Here is a 17,255-nt window from a genome sequence, read left to right as displayed (position 1 = left end):
GATGTGTAGAGATCCCAGAACAGGGACAGCCCCACAATCCAGGGCACCCTGAAGTTAAAGCAGGTGGCAGTCAGCTGTGAAATGAAGACCCAGCCCCAGAGAGAGCAAGCAGAGTTTCAGGACAGCCCCAGGGGAATAGGAGACAACCAGAGACCAGTGAGGCTGACTAGCTGAGCTGGCTTACTTGTTGGTCATCATGGAAGCCCAGGTGCACCCCAGGCAAACCAGACACCAGGCTTGGACACTGAGACCGACTCAAGGCCCCTCCTTTGGTGGGAATGGGGCTCCCCACTTCTTGTCCCCAGCCCTGCCCCAGCACCGTGGAAACTGCTCTCACTAGGATCACAGGGGCGGTGCATGCCTTGCCTTCTCCACGGCTTGGACATCATTGCCATTCCCTGAGACTCTCTCCTCTCCTGACTTCTAGGATTGCACCTTTTCCTGGTTTTCCTTCCACCGCCTCGACTCCTCATTCTTAATCTCCTTCATGGGCTTCTCTTCTCCTGCTCACCCTTAATGCCATGGTTCTCCAGAAGTCCCTTCTCTGTGTGCTTCTCACACTACATGCTCGTTGGGTGGGCTTGTCCAAACCCGTTGCTTTAGGTCTCACCCACCTGCGCCGCAGGCTCTTGTCCTCTGAAGAACTTGTAGTTTCCTGGGGGTACCAGTCTCTCTATCTGACCATGTCTTTGCATAGCCTCTTTTCTCTGCCTGACATTCTCTTTTCTTCTCATAATCCTTGCCCACCCCCTTCCTCTGGACACGTCCTGTTCATCTCTTAAGACTCAGCTTAGTTGTTCCCTCCTTGGGGGTCCTTGCCTCACCCCCTCAGCCTGAGGTAGGGGCCTTCTCTGTGCATACATTTACCATAGTACTTATCACACCACATTTAGGGGCAGAAACATGCCGTATTCCTGTCTGTATCACCAGTACCTGGTGTGCTCTCTGCACCTGGTACCTACTATCCATTGATTGAATGTGTATCAGTATCCGTGTAGGGTCTGAGAACTTACAGAGCTGGACTTAGAGAGTGTGAGACCATGGTTGCTGTATCGCCATGTCTCCTGGGTTTAGACTAGGCAGCTACTCTGGCCCAGGATCTGTGCAGCTAGGTCATATCTCTTTGGCAGTGTAAGATCCAAAGGGCTGGATGTGGGTGGTAAAGAGATGTCAGAACCTCCAGTGAAATAGGAAGTACCTTCCTTAGCACGTAGGATTTAAGTTGCCTCTTGCCAAGTGCCACGCACTTAGCAAGGGCAGTGGTGAGTTCAACTGAACTATGGGCGTCCTTGAAAGCTGATGAGCCATTCATTCATCAGTTTAACGAAACCAAGAGCTTAGTGTGAATCAGACCTGGTGCTGGGCACCAAAGATACAGGGATGAATGAGACACAAACAGAACAGTTAAGGAACCGGGGAAGACAGGTAAGTCAATGGATGACTGATACAGTAGGAGCTCATAGAGGGAGCCTCTCACCAGCTGGGGCCATGAGAGACTATGGAAAAGCCCGTGGAAAAGCTCCCCACTGGATGTGGGGAATCTGCCAGTACGTGTTAAGTCAAGTGGTGTATTAGTTTACAAGGCCCCTCTAACAAACTGAATGGCTCAAAACAACAGAAATTTATTTTCTCACAGTTCTAGAGCCTAGAAGTCCAAAACCAAGGTGTGAGTGTGCCACACTCCCTCTGAAGACTCTAGAGAAGAATCTGTTTCATGTCTCTCTCCTAGCTTCCGATAGTTGCCAGCAGCCCTTGGCATTCCGTGGCTTGGAGCTGCATCACTCCAATCTCTGCCTCCATCGTCACATGACCTTCTTCCCTGCGTCTCCTCAGTGCCTCTGTATCCAAATCTCCCTCTCCTTTCTCTTGTAAAGATATCCATCATTGGATTGAGGGCCCACTCTAATCCAATGTGACCACATCTTAACTTGATTACATCTGCAAAGACCCTATTTCCAATTAAGGTCACATTCACAGTGACCAGGGGTTAGGACTTGAACATACCTTTTTGAGGGAGACAATTCAACCCACTGCAGGTGGTAGGAGGGCATGGGCAGTGGTTGGAAACTTCCAGGCGGAGGGAAGTCCCTGAAGCCAGAGAATAAGAAGGAAATGGGTGAAGGGTGAGAGGAAGGGGAGAAGGCAATGGGATGCTTATGAAGGACTTGGTGTGTCTCATAGGAAGTCTGACTTTATTCTATAGGGAAGGAGGAATGACTGGGGCAGATGCGTGGTTCCTGGTCCCGGTGGAAAAGGTGAATGAAAGGGTAGGAGAGAGTTTGGATCCAGGAAGGCCAGTTACATTTTATTTATTTATTTATTTTAGGTGAGGAAAATTAGCCCTGAGCTAACATCTATTGCCAATCCTCCTCTTTTTGCTGAGGAAGATTGGCCCTGGGCTAACATCCACGCCCATCTTCGTCTACTTTATATGTGGGACACCTGCCACAGCATGGCTTGATGAGCAGTGCATAGATCCACGCCCGGGATCCAGGTCTGTGAACCCCGGGCTGCCGAAGCAGAGCACACGAACTTCACCACTGTGCCAGCGGGCCAGCCCCAGATTTTTTATTCCTCTGTATATGCCATTCCCTCTCTTGCGATCTTCTGCCTCTCTCTCGCTTTCCTCAGGATTTTTTTCTTTCTTCAGAACTGCCTCAAACACCTCCTCTTTGAAGTTTTCCTTGCTTCTCTCAATTAGAAGAAGATGTAAAAGAAAGGCCTTTAGTACCAGACAGACGTGGTTTGAATGCTGCCTCTGACCCTTACTAGCTGTTTGACCCCTACCCCCACCCTCACTCCGGCAAGCTGCATGTGTTAACCCCTGGGGACTTCAGGTCCCCCATCAGCAAGATAGTGAAAATCGACTCTAAATTGCAGAGTTGCTATGAGGATATTAGACAATATACATAAAGTACTTGGTACGTAGATTTCCTACTAATGTTTAGTTCTCTTCCTCCGGTTATTTCAATAGCCCTTTATCCCACTGTGTTAATACCTATTGCACATATTATTATGTTTTTTTGTGTGTGAGGAAGATCAGCCCTGAGCTAACATCCGTGCTAATCCTCCTCTTTTTGCTGAGGAAGACCGGCTCTGAGCTAACATCTATTGCCAATCCTCCTCCTTTTTTTCCCCAAACCCCCAGTAGATAGTTGTATGTCATAGTTGCACATCCTTCTAGTTGCTGTATGTGGGACACCGCCTCAGCATGGCCGGAGAAACAGTGCGTCGGTGCGCGCCCAGGATCCGAAACCGGGCCGCCAGTAGCGGAGCTCGCGCACTTAACTGCTAAGCCACGGGGCCGGCCCTATTGCACATATTATTATGTTTTGGTGTCTCTTTCAATAAGCAGGGGCAGCCTCCAGGGCAAAAACAGAGCCTTCCACGTCTCCGCAACTCTCCACACACAGCTTGATGCACAACACGCTTCAGCCCTCTTCCCTGGCCTGTGTTGTGTCTGCAGTCCAAAGAAACACACACACGTGAGCAAGGCGTCAATATGAAGGAGTACCCCTTCACCTCCTCCCATCCCTTCAGTGCCTCTCCACCCGGGGCACGGTGAGAGCAGGGTCCTCAAACTGTTTTCTGTCATTTTCAAAAGCCAAAAGAAGATGGGGTGTCCACCTGCAGGGGAGCTGCTCAGGCAAACCCAAATGTCTGTTTGCGCCCGGAATTATCCCTATAGATCAGAACCTCTAGTTAGCGTTTTATAAACTTTGATTTCTATAAGATGAGAAAAGTCTTCAATAAGAGTCTTAATAAATGTGGTCGGTTTGGCAAAGCAGGTCTTCACTGGTGCCCATCAAGGATTTATAATGAAAAGGCCATGGGCTCCTGCAGGAGCCCCCACCCTTGCTAACTTTCCTGCATTCACTATTGGCCTTGCCAGTCTGTTCTCATCCAGGCAGCAGGAGTGATCTTAAAGTGTAAATCGGCTCCTGTCAGGCCTCAGCTTAAAATCTTTGAAGGATTTCTCTTAGCCTGTAGAATAAAATCCAGACTTTTCCCCGACCCACGTGACCTGGCCTCTGCCTGCGTGTCTTGGCCCAGCTACAGTCTCAGTGGCCTTTTCATGGCACAGATGCCCTGGGCTGGTTCCTTTTAGGGACCTTTGCACATGCTGCCCTTTATTCACAGAGAGCTTCCTCCCCCGTCTTACCCTCCCCTGCTCTTCACATGGCTGGCTTCCTTTGAGCCTCTCATCTTGCTTAAATGTCACCTCCTTAGCGAAGTCTTCCCCGGCCACTCTATCTAAAGTGGTTCCTCCATCTCAGCACTCTGCTATTTCCTTCCCTGCCTTTGCCACAGCTGATAATCTTTTAATGGGTTTGTGTATGTGGGAGTATTGCCCATCTCCAGAAACAACTGGAAAATGACACCCGTCTGTCATCTTCACCATTATCTCCCAGCACCCAGCATATCGGAGGTGTTTAAATAAATGAATGCAGCAAGAAGTCTGGAACTTCAGCTTCTATCCTTTCAGTTGCCAAGTGGCATTGTTTCTGCATGCAAAGGACCTCAGGCTCCCTCTTGTCACTGCCTCCTGCCACTTCTCTTGACCTCATCAATGCCACGCCTTTGGCTTTGTCTGATTATCAGATCAGCTAAGCTGAATGCAACGAACTGGCATTTTTAATTCATGGTCTTGAATACCAGCCCTTTAACCTTGTGTATGATTCACATGTAAACTATTGATTACTGATGGGGCCTCTCCAGCACATGCCTGGCTCTCAGCCACAGCCTCTGCCTTCTGGAGGTGTGACCAGCATTCTCAGGGGACAGAGTGGGAGCACTGAAGTCTGACCTGGACTGTGATTATATAATGTAATTCCGGCTGGCTCTCTAACCAGCCCTTGACCTTGGAGAAGTTATTTAACCTCTCTGAACCTCAGTGTTCTCATTTTTAAAGATGGGGATGATGCTACCTACAAAATAAAGAGGCTTGGGAGGACCAAATGTGTTCAAGTGCCTTGTGCACAGTGGTTGTTGTATAAACGTGTGTTCTTGCATTTCTACTTAGTCTCCATATTCTCGCTTTTCACGACTTCCTATCAGACTGGTCCTCCTGGGATTTCATTCATTTGTTCCTTGATTCACTCACTCATTCATTCCATTATTCACTCCCAGGGATTTGGGTCTGTCTCTAACTAGAAGAGGCTGGAACCCATACTCCTCTAGCTAATTCTGACGCCCTCACTGTCTTCCTTCCTTCAATCCAGCTCTATTTCCTGTGACATCCTAACACCAACTGAACTCCGGTGTGGGAGTTGCCTTTGTTCCCAGGCACCCTAGCCTCCCCCTGCCTCCGGGTCTTGTCTGATGTCATTGAAGCCAAAGAAAACACACTCCCTTTCATGCCACCCAAACTTCAAGTCTCATTTCCTCATTCCTGCCCTGACAAGTCTGGCCCACGCAAACCTCTCTTTTCTGAGAGCCTGTACGGCAGCGCCACACAGCTTGGCTCTCGGTCTGCTCCTGTGGTCGGCTGCCAACTTCACAGGGCATCAAGTGACACGGAGAGAGCAGAGAAGGAAGGGGGCAGCTTGGCACAGCAGCGAGTATGCTTGTTTGCTCTGCTTCCTGGGGAGCTCCTTCTCCCCTTTTCAATCAAGTGTGGGGCCCCCGTCTGCCAGTCTGTTCCCTGCTAAATGCCTTGAAGAGGAGCCCATCTGTCTTCCCTCTGTCGGAAGTCCTCAGAGGCAAGGCCTGCCAGGGAAATTAGAACACGACCGTTGAGAAAACCCACACAGGGAGGAATCTCCACCCATATCTATAAAAGAGTCTGCTTAGGAAATCCAAGAAATGCACTTGAATCCTTTTAGAACTAATTGATAATTGAAAATAAGAAGCGCACATGGAGGGAAGCTAGACTTTTGGTGGTGAGCATGATGCAGTCTATACAGAAGTCGAAATATAATGATGTACACCTGAAATTTATATGTTCTAAACCATTGTGACCTCAATAAAATAAAAAAAAAATTTACATGGGAAGGAAAGAAAAGAAACATACACACATACATTCAACAATAAATATGTAACTAAAAATTAAATCCCATTTCCAATGGAGCAAAAAGCCGAAAAAATGAATTTAATAAGAAGCATGCAAAGAAGAAAACCATAACAAAGAAAACCATAAAACTTTACCAAAGTACATAAACTAAGCCCTAAATAAGTGATGATGTCTACAATATTCCTGACTGGTGAAAATAAGTAACATAAAGATATAAATTTGGGGGCCAGCCCGGTGGCGCAGTGGTTAAATGTGTGCACTCTGCTTTGGTGGCCCGGGGTTCGCTGGTTGGGATCCCAGGCGCGCACCGACGCACCACTTGTCAAGCCATGCTGTGGCAGCGTCCCATATAAAGTAGAGGAAGATAGGCACGGACGTTAGCCCAGGGCCAATCTTCCTCAGCAAAAAAGAGGAGGATTGGCATCGAATGTTAGCTCAGGGCTGATCTTCCTCACACACACACAAAAAAAGACATAAATTTTCCCCAATTAATCAATAAGTGTGTGCAATTCCAATCAAAGTATCAGTGGGATTTTTTTGGAATTTGATAACCATAAAGTTCATCTGAAAGGATAAATTTGGGAAACTAGCTAGGAAATTATGGAGAAAAAATATGAAGGGGAGCTTTCGCTTTAAGAATATCAAAATCTGAGCCAGCCCTGATGGTCTAGTGGTTAAAGTTCAGCACTCACCACTCACTGGTCATTCATTTACTAGTCTCAAAACCACACCACCTGTCTGTCAGTTGCCATGCTGTGGTGGCGGCTCACACAGAAAAACTAGAAGGACTTACAACTAGGATATACCACCATGCACTGGGGCTTTGGGGAGGGAAAAAAAAAAAAAAAAGAGGAAGATTGGCAAGAGATGTTAGCTCAGGGCAAATCTTTCCCTGCAAAAAAAAAAAAAGAATGTCAAAATCTGAGACTGAAAACTGAAGTGAGTTGAGTAGCTATGTTCCTGGGACAACAAGTAGAATCCAGGAGAGGCAAAGGAGGGAGCCCTGGAGAAGAGAGTCTAGAATCAGACCCGAGCAAGGTGACATTTTAAACCCATGAGGAGAACCTGGATTATTCAGTTACAAGTGTCTTCATTCCCCGGGTAGTCATGAGCACCATCCAAAGCGTCGGGCACATCCTCCGCACTGGGACTCAAGACCTGGTCCCACAATCATGAAAATTATGTGCTAGCTGGGGAGATGGGTAGTAAACAAATAAACTAAGTATAGACTGTGGTAAATTCTAAGGAGGAAGTAAACAGTGTTTTGATAGTAAAGATGTGGAAGAGGAGACTTTAGATAGGTATTCAGACAATGGAGTATCCATTTGGAAAAGTAATGGACCTGTAAACCTCAAAAAATGAAACTATACAAGTTCTGGGAAAATATTACAGTTTTGCTTTTTAATCATTTTAGGTAGAATAGGGTTTGCCCAAGTATAACATGGCACCCAATATCCTTAAAGGGAAAGGTTAACATATTTGGTTACATAAAATGAATAACTACTATATAAAATGGACACCATAAGCAAAATTTAAAGGGAAAAGAAACGCCAGATGCCAGGAGAAAATATTAGCAACAAATATATCATATAAAAGAGGAATCAAAATATATAAAGATAATAAATAAAAATCATAATATATAGATAGAATTTAAAAAGACAACTCAATTAAGATGGATAAAGGATATGAAGATATACAAATGGCCAATAAATATATGCAACCTTACTAAATTATCTAATCTTAAAACACCAATGAGATTCCATTTTGGTTTAGCAGATGAGCAACTATTTTAATGTAGAATATATTTACAACATTGTAATATCTGATGTCAATGAGGTGAAGTTTAGAGAGAAGAGTCACATAAATACAGTTTAGTGGGAATGTGAATTGACACAATCACTTAAGAGAATGATTTAGTGGCATTTATCAAAAATTTTAATATATATGCCCACCCCCCCAAAATTATTCATACAAGTCAACTGAAATATTAACAGCAAAGTGCAAAGCTACATAAAGATGGGAGTGTCCCTTGCAGTCTTGTGTGAAATAGTGAAATATAACAATGTCCATTTCTGCAGGAAAAAAATGAAGTAGATATATATGTCCATAATACAGTACTAAGTGAAGAAAGTTACATAAAACTATGTAAAATATAGTCCCATTTGGGGAGAAAAGATGTGTGTGTGCACATCGGAGAAAAGTCTGGAAGGATATGCACCAAACCTAATATCTAGTGAAAAGCTCTGGAGAACAGATTGGTTGTGTGAGAAAGAGACTTTTTAAAAATTCAGTACATCTGTATATTGTTTGCCTTCTTCTGCCTCAAACATGTCTTATTTTTACAATTTAAAAAGGTATTTTTACAAAGAGAGAGTGATAAATGACTTGGATCCTGGAACAGAAAAAGAACATCCGTGGAAAAACTGGGGAAATTCAAATAAAGTTTGGAGTCGAGTTCATAGTAATGTACTGATGTTGGTTTCCTAGTTGTGACAAATGTACGAGGGAAGCGTAAGATGTTAACAATGGGAGAAACGGTGAGGGGTCTGTGGGTATTCTCTGCATTATCTTTGCAGCTTTTCTGTAAGTCTAAAATTCTTCCAAAATGAAAAATTGATTAGAAGAGAGAGAGAGTCTTGTAGGCAAAGCAGCTTTGGCAGCCAGAATCTTTCTGTCTTGGAAGAATTCGGTTTCCTACTGGGCTCCTTTGCTCTGAGAGCTCTGTCCAGGCCTGCAAGCACCCCACACATGGAGACCCTTGCCTGGCCCCCTAAGGTTTGCAGGGATTGTCTAAACCAAGCCTGTGTGTAGCTAATATCCCGAGTTCTGCTCTGGGAAACAGAGGTATAGGCTCAGCCCAGCCCCCACTGCATCTGGGCCAGCTTCTCAGAGACCCCACAGCAACCCCTGGCCTTACACCCCTTTTTTAAGACAGCTTTTTAGAGCAGATTTAGGTTCACAGCAAAATTGAGGGGAAGGTACAGAGATTTCCCATATACCCCCTGCTCCCACACATGCACAGCCTCCCCCATTATCAACATCCTCCACTAGATTGGGACATTTGTTACAACTGATGAACCTACACTGACACATCATAATCCCCCAAAGTCCATAGTTTACATTAGCATTCACTCTTGGTGTTGTACATTCTATGGGTTTGGAGAAATGTATAATGACATGTATCCACCATTATGGTATCATATAGGGTATTTCCACTACCCTAAAAATCCTTTGTGCTCCACCTATTCATCCCTCCCACCCCACTCCCAGCCCCTGGCAACCACTGATCTTTTGACTGTCTCTATAGTTTTACCTTTTCCAGGATGTCATATAGTTGGAATCATATAGTGTGAAGCCTTTTCAGAAGGACTTCTTTCACTTAATAATATGCATTTAAGGTTCCTCCATGTCTTTTCATGGCTACATAGCTCATTTCTTGTTAGTGCTGAATAATATTCCATTGTCTGGATGCACCACAGTCTATTTATCCGTTCACTTACTGAAGGATCTCTTGGTTGCTTCCAAGTTTGGGCAATTATGGATAAAGCTGCTATAAATATGTGTGTGCAGGTTTTTTTCTGGAAATAACTCTGGAAATACCTAACTCCTTTAGGTAAATACAAGGAGCATGATTGCTGGGTCATATGGTAAGAGTATGTTTAGTTTTGTAAGAAACTGCCGAACTGTCTTCCAAAGTGGTTGTACCATGTTGCATTTCCACCAACAATAGATGTGAGTTCCTGTTGCTCCACGTCCTCATCAGCATTTGATGTTTTCAGTGTTCCGGGTTTTGGCCTTTCTAATAGTGTGTAGTGGTGTCTCATTGCTGCTTTTCATTTGCATTTCCCTGATGACATATGATGTGGAGCATCTTTTCCTGTGCTTATTTGCCATCTATATATCTTTTTTGGTGAGATGTCTGGAAAGGTCTTTAGCCCATTTTTTCATCAGGTTATTTGTTTCCTTATTGTTGAGTTTTAAGAATTATTCGTATGTTTTGGATAACAGTCCTTTATCAGATGTGTCTTTTGCAAATATTTTCTCCCAGTCTGTGGCTTGTCTGCTCATTCTCTTAATATTGTCTTTTGCAGAGCAGAAATTTTCAGTTATAATGAAGTCCCGCTTACCAGTTGTTTTTTTCATGGATCATGCCTTTGATGTTGTACCTAATAAGTCATCACCATACCCAAGGTCATCTAGATTTTCTATGTTATCTTCTAGGAGTTTTATAGTTTCATGTTTATATTAAGGTCTGCGATCCATTTTGAGTTCTTTTTTCTGAAGGGTGTAAAGTCTATGTCTAGATTCATTTTTTGATTCATTTTTTGCATGTGGACATCCAGTTGTTCCAATACCATTTGTTGAAAAGACTGTCTTTGTTCCACTGTATTGCTTTTGCTCCTTTGTCCAAGATCAGTTGACTCTTTATGTGGGTCTATTTCTGGGCTCTCTATTCTGTTCCATTGATCTATTTGTCTATTATTTCACCAATACCACACTGTTTTGATTATTGTAACTTTATAGTAAGTCTTGACATTGGGTAGTGTCAGTCCTCCAATTTTGTTCTTCAGTATTGTGTTGGCTATTCTGGATCTTATGCCTCTCCATATTTGCCGGTGTCCACAAAAGATCTTGCTGGCATTTTGATTGAGTATTTGTTTTTCACTTATATCCTTTGTCTAACCCAGACCTTGCCTTGTCACTATCCACCTCTCAGTTTAGAATGATATGGATATGGACTCAGGAGTGAGGTCTGAGGACTGTTGTATAGAGTTGAGGAGACAGGTGAGGTTTGACAGTGGCAACATGAAGCTCATAATAATAAATGAGATGCACAAAATCTAGTCCTCCTCAGCCTTGTCCCCATTGTTAGTGACCCCAGCGGAGAAGCAGGCTGGATGGGAATCATGAGGATGCTGCCGGACTCTGCCTTCTCTTCCTTCTTGAAAGTCTTTCTTAGGTTTATGACCTTCCCTGACTGGAAGCCCCTGGAAAGAAGGGGCTGAGCCCAGTGTGACTGCCTGCCTCTTCTCTCCTTTCAGGCTCCACTTCCTGGTGTTCGACACGGAGGAGGTCCACGATGTGCTGCGCATCTGGGACGGGCCTGTGGAGAGCGGGGTTCTGCTGAAGGAGCTCAGCGGCCCGGCCCTGCCCAAGGACCTGCACAGCACCTTCAACTCAGTCGTTCTGCAGTTCAGCACCGACTTCTTCACCAGCAAGCAGGGGTTTGCCATTCAGTTCTCAGGTCTGTGCTCACCCTCTGCCAGCCCCCTCTCCATTTGTCCTGCTGCACCACATCAGCCTCCCCTCCTCCTCCCTCGAGTCCCTGCTTTCCTCCATCTCTCCACTCATGTAAAGAGAGTTATTGAGCGTCTGCTATGTGCCTGGTACATGGTTAGCACTTGTTCAAATATCCGTGCTGAGCTTACTCCAGGGAGAAGACAGACAGGTTAATAGACACTTACATACAAATCAATAAGTATCTGGAGGGAGAAATATAAACTATAGTAGTCACCTTGGAACATCAGGAAACATGTTCCAGAAAAGATAATGCCCATGCTCAGACCTGAAGGATGAGTAGAAGCTACATAAGAAAAGATAGTGTTGCAAGGAGGGAGTAGTCAACTATAACATGGAGCTGGAGTTGCCACTGGGTTGGACTTTGGAGGATTTGTGGATCTTTATTAGATGAAAGAGAGAGAAAAGGGCATCCTAGGTGCAAAGAACACGTGGACAAGTGCAGGGGCAGGATAACAGGTTCCGGAAGTGGACAGTTGTCCATGGTGGCTGAGACAGGGAGAGCGTGGAGGGAGGCGGGGGAGGTCCCAGTTGGCAGGGGTTGGGATGCAGTTATGGAAGAGCTGATCTGACATGCCACGCGCTCTGGTTCTTAGTTTAGTGCAGGTCTCAGTAAGGACTGGAAGCCAAACATGAGTAATCTAAATTCAGTTAATTATGTACCACAGTAGCCAATTATGGAGGAGCATGACAAAGAGCTGCCAAAAATGGGCAACGCTCAAACATTCAAGTCCCAATATTAGATAATTTCTCTGATTGGTCCTGCCTCTCCCTGTGATGCATCATCTCATCATCTCCTCTCCTCTGAAGTGCCTATTCCATCACTCACCTCCCTGCACAAGTGACTCTGCCTCGGTTTATGCTCGTGTTTATTATACAGCAGCTGTCTTCATTATCATCTCCTTACTCCACTGTGTGTGTGTGTGAGGGGAGTTTCCATGGTGACTCCAGAGCAAGCCTGTGTGGCACCTGTGCCGTGGCTTTGCCCACATTCTAACCCAGTCATATCAGCTAAGGGTGTTGGGTATATCTGTGGCGTCAGTGAGGCTGTAATGGAGTTACAAACCCTACTTCTAGCTCTTTTATGCAATTGTCTTCTCAAGGAAGGTGAACATTTAGCAGTGCATGGGGCAGATGAGGGTCTCCAGGATCATGTTCCTTTATACTCATTAACTTGCCAGCTTAACACTCATGCAGGCTTCCAGCCTAGCAAGGAATAGCTCCATGCCAGTTTCACTGGGAGTCTTCTTAATTGAAATCCTGGCACCCGTTCACCCAGGGAGAGAGTCCCTGGGGACCACAGAGTAACGCTGAACTCGTCTAAGATTCGAGTCCTCCCGTGGGGCAACAAGGGAGTCATTTTAGATAAGCATTTCCCAGCGTCTGTTCCCTGGGGTTCCATGGACTATTAGTTGGTATTGCAGGAAAAAGAAGTGTGCATGATCAAGAAATGTTGAGAAAGTGCTTAGACTGAAGCAGACCTAAAGAAGTTATTTGAAGTTTGGGACCTCTGAGAACTTTTGGTCTGCTAATGCAGATGATTCAGAAGGTGTCTGGTAGGTCACAATTCCTAAACATATTTGGCCATGGATGACTTTTTTCTAGGCCATCTCAAGAGACTAGCGTTTTATGGAACACACTTTGGAAATTGCTGGGATAAGCAGTTGAAGGCTCTCCCAGCAGTAAGGAGGATAGGATGCTAAAGAGACGGCTCAGTCCACTCTCTGGGGAAAGGAGTATTATGAATAATTAAACCAGACAAGTATTTTCTCTGACTGTGCCCAAGCTAATTGGAATGGCTTTAAAAAAAAAAAAAAGTCCATAATTATACTGACAAACTCTCCCATGGATTTGCATTATCTGACCTCCACTGCGTCCTCAGTATAGCCATGTGGGACAGAGTCCCTGGGCGCTCTCACAAGCCACGCCTTTACCCAGCAGCTTCGGCTGCTTTCTCATGCATTGCTCATCCCATGGAAGTACTGTTCATCCTTCAAGGTTCGTCTCAGACACCACTTCTTCCTAATTTTCCCATTCAGAACAAATTGCTGTCGCCGATAGCACCCCCAGCACCTTACTTCTGCTTCTTCAGCACATTGTCAGTTCCAGACACTCTGCCCTGTCTTGGAGCTGGCCATCTGCTTGCCATCCCACAGAAAGCTCTTAGAGGGTCAGGGCCACATCATGCCAATCAGACTCCTCCACAGGGTATGCATGCAGCAGGTGCTCAGGCAGTGCTTACTGAACAAATGGGCACACGAAGTCATGAACAAATGAATGGATGGTTTTCTCTAACCCAAGGGTTTCCTTGGGCCAGCTGCCCTGAGCATTGCTTAGGTCCCTGGAGAGGAGAGTGGGCAAAGCTACCTAACCTGGGCTCCAGGAAGGCCATGACAACCTGGCCCAGAGTTCTGGGCGTAACCAAGGTTCGGGAAAGGTCACCTTCCCTGTTGCTGTCATCGGTTAGCAAATACCAGGACTACTCTAGGGAGGCGAGAATGGCTTACCCCATGTTAACTTTATAGTGTGTGTTTGACAGAGGATTGTACAGAAATGCCAGGGACGATTAGTGCAGGCTTGGCTTTATTAAGTAAACATGACTGTGTAACATCTAACATCCTGTCTGCACCACGTGGATCCAGCCTTTCCCCAGGGCTTTGCCAAGCAGCTCATATTCAGGAGCATTAAAGAGAGAAAGTGAGAACAAAAACAGGTGAGGGGGAGCATTGAAGGAGAGGGAGGCATAACCACTGCCATCTATTGACCTGGCACCATGCTAAGCTCTCTACTACATCATCTCCTATAATTTTCACAGAAACCTTAAGGTACGGGCACCATTATTAATCCATGTTGCAGACGTGGGCTCCGAGGCCCAGTGACGTTTCTGGTCATCTAGTTAATAAGTAGCAGAGCCTGGATCAGAACCCCTGTGAACGATTCCCAGACCTAGGCTCTTCATCACTGCACTCTGTGTCCTCCCGTATAAGTAATCTTCCTGAGCACGGTCAGAACGGTGAGCTGTTTGTCTTCTGGACAATCATTTACATGTGTACAGTGCCCTGTAAAGCTAGAGATGAAAGCTGAGTCTGTTTTTAATTGGGAAGGAAAAAGATTGATTCTTATTTGACTTTATAAATAAATTCAGCAAGTGTCAGATGGTGATGATTTGTTCATTTATTTATGCACTCAACAAATATTTGCTGAGCACTACCGTGTGCTGGGTACTGTTCTAGGCCCTGGGGATACAGTTGGAAATAAAACAGCCAATGTCTCTGTTCTGGGAGAGATGAACAAATGATATATAAGAAAGAGGGAAACAAATGAATTAGTGAGATTATTACAGATTGTGCTATGAAGAGAACAAAAAGAGATAATGTGACAAAATTGACGGAAGGGGGTTAAGGGATGAACTCAGAAGGTGATCAAAGAGGCTTGTCTGAGGGGGTGATATTGGAGCTGAAAACTGAAGGATAAGATGGAGCTGGCATAGGAAGGTCTGTGGCAAGATCATTCTAGACAGAAGGACCAGCAGGTGCGAAGGCCCTGGGGGGGATGAGCTTGCTGTGTTGAAGAAGATTTTACACATGTGGCTGGAGCATGGTGGTAGCAGATCATTGATGGTGTTAATGACTAAAGTTGGGTCAAAGCAAAGGATACGTTTTAAAATGTGATCTCAAAAGAGGAGGGCTTAAGATAGGATACCACATACAGGAGTCGGCAAACTTTTTCTGTAAAAAATCAGATTGTAAATATTTTAGCTTCATGGGCCATATGATCTCTGTCATCACAACTCAACTCTGCTGTCAGAGCACGAAAGCAGCTGTAGACAATATGTAAACAAATGAGCCTGCCTGTGTTCCAATAAAACTTTATTTACAAGGGCAGACATAGAGCCAGACTTGGCTGTGGGCTCTAGTTTGCCGCACACTGTCTTAGATGTTACTGGGTATAAGGTATTACATACTATAACTTCAGATTCATCCACACAATCCTACATCTTATAATTAGTGATATTAGTGTGTACAGTTGCCCTCGGCTGCGGCTTCTCAAACTTTTCCACCAAAGTCCTTCTTATAGCAGAGGAGAGTGGATGCCTATCCCCAGGAGATCTGGAGGGTGTAAGAAGCATAAAATCTCTTTGAGGCGTCATGTTTTTGCTTAAGAACTAATGTGAATTTTATATTCTACTCCATAATAAATTCATTTCTTTTAGTGTAAAGTTATTTTTTCCCAAAATTTTTGAGAAAAACCGACCCTCCAAGCCAGTGAACGTTATTGATCCTGTGGTCTCCAGAACCTCCCATCCCTGGGTCCTGCCGACCACAGTCTGAGCGATGACATGGGTGGGCGCCATGGAGGCTGTGGAGGCTGTTGCAGCTGCCTCAGAATCCTTTCTCGAGACTTTCTCATATACTGTGTCCTTCGGTGCGTTTTCTCATGCTGCATTCATTCCCTCATTCACTCACCGGTTCTTTTATTCATTTATTCCTTCCTTCCATCATTCATTTAGTGTTCATTTTTAAAATATCTGCTCTGTATTACACTAGTTTAGGTGTTAGACTACAAACATCTCCCAAATTCTTGACCTTTTAAAATTTTTAATACATCTTGGCTACTTATGTTTGTTTTGAACTCTACTTTGCCGCTTGCTACAAACATCTGATTTTTTGAACGTGGTTTCAGTCCGACGGGTGATTGTGTGTTTGCCATGCAAGAGAGAACATGCATAGCTCAGTAGCTCCCTGCAACTTTACAACCACTGCTCTGCGTTCAGGCAGGCCCCCTCCAACTCCTTTGCAGGCACTTCTGACTGAATATGTGGAGTTTAGACTTAATTATCTCGTCACTCCCTCATACTGGTCACGTTAGCTACATTTACAAAATTGCAAAGCTTATCCATGTAACAAAGCTTATATTGTTAAATCCAACTGAGCTCAATTCTGTCATCATAGCAGAACAATCACGCTTAACTCATAGTATCTCATGACAGGTGGATGATGGTGATGGTGGAGGTATTGGAAGAATGGGTGGTGGTCACAAGTGTGGTGGAGGTAGTGACAGTAATGGGGCTGAGAACGGAGATGGTGGCACTGTTGCTGCAGCTGATGACACTGGTGGGAGGTGATGGAGATCATGGCAGTCCCACTGGTGATGGAAGCCGTGATGTCACTGAGGTGATGAGCCGGGAGCCTCATTATCTGTCAGACACCTAGGCAACCCCACTCCCTCTTCTGTTTTCTTGTCCTAGTGTCCACAGCGACGTCCTGCAATGACCCCGGGGTCCCACAGAATGGGAGCCGGAGTGGCGACAGTTGGGAAGCCGGCGACTCCACGGTGTTCCAGTGTGACCCTGGCTATGTGCTGCAGGGAAGTGCAGAGATCAGCTGTGTGAAGATCGAGAACAGATTCTTCTGGCAGCCCAGCCCGCCAACGTGCATGGGTACAAAGCAGCTGCCGGATGAACCCTGCCCTCTGGTCCTGCACTCGTGTGCTCCAGACCCACCTGCCACACTCACGCATAAGCAGCACCTGCGTCTTGAGCCTGGCCAGGAGAATCGGAACACAACAGTAGCAGAAAACCCAGAGTTTACCCTGTTTGCATGCATATGTGCACACACACACTCACATTCATCCGCACAGCTCACACTCTACACACTACAAATTCTTCACTCTCCAAAATGGTCCCAAAGACTTCTAAGCCAGGCGTGTCTGTCCCTTTTCTCCCTGGCCCAGCCTGTATAGGTTGGAAGGGGACAGATGGGCCACCTTGAGTAGTCGGGGTCAGTTGGTTTCAAAATGACCCTTCTATTTCCTGAAGCACTAGAAGGGCACCCGCAGGCTCGGGGTGTAAAGGAAGGAAACTTGTTCTCCGTCTTCTCAAGGAAATTATTGGTTACCTGAGTGTTGGTTCCTTAGATCTGTCCTTAGTCTTAAAATCTCCCCA

The 17,255-nt window shown here is 45.3% G+C and overlaps 1 protein-coding gene across 2 annotated transcripts in view; it reads left to right on the top strand.

Moving 5' to 3' along the window:
- Positions 1–17,255, top strand: part of CSMD2 (CUB and Sushi multiple domains 2) — a 606,380-nt gene that overhangs the window by 442,628 nt on the left and 146,497 nt on the right. For both annotated transcript variants that reach the window (XM_058553610.1, XM_058553609.1), the window contains exons 26-27: positions 11,056–11,258; positions 16,560–16,751. In XM_058553610.1, coding sequence (XP_058409593.1) covers positions 11,056–11,258; positions 16,560–16,751 — 395 coding nt within the window. The remainder of the gene's footprint in view (positions 1–11,055; positions 11,259–16,559; positions 16,752–17,255) is intronic.

This window comes from Diceros bicornis, chromosome 13 (assembly GCF_020826845.1).
Source record: "Diceros bicornis minor isolate mBicDic1 chromosome 13, mDicBic1.mat.cur, whole genome shotgun sequence".
Classification (NCBI taxonomy): domain Eukaryota; kingdom Metazoa; phylum Chordata; class Mammalia; order Perissodactyla; family Rhinocerotidae; genus Diceros; species Diceros bicornis.
The sequence above is the reverse complement of the archived record's forward strand: the minus strand, read 5'-3'. Positions and strand labels throughout refer to the sequence as shown.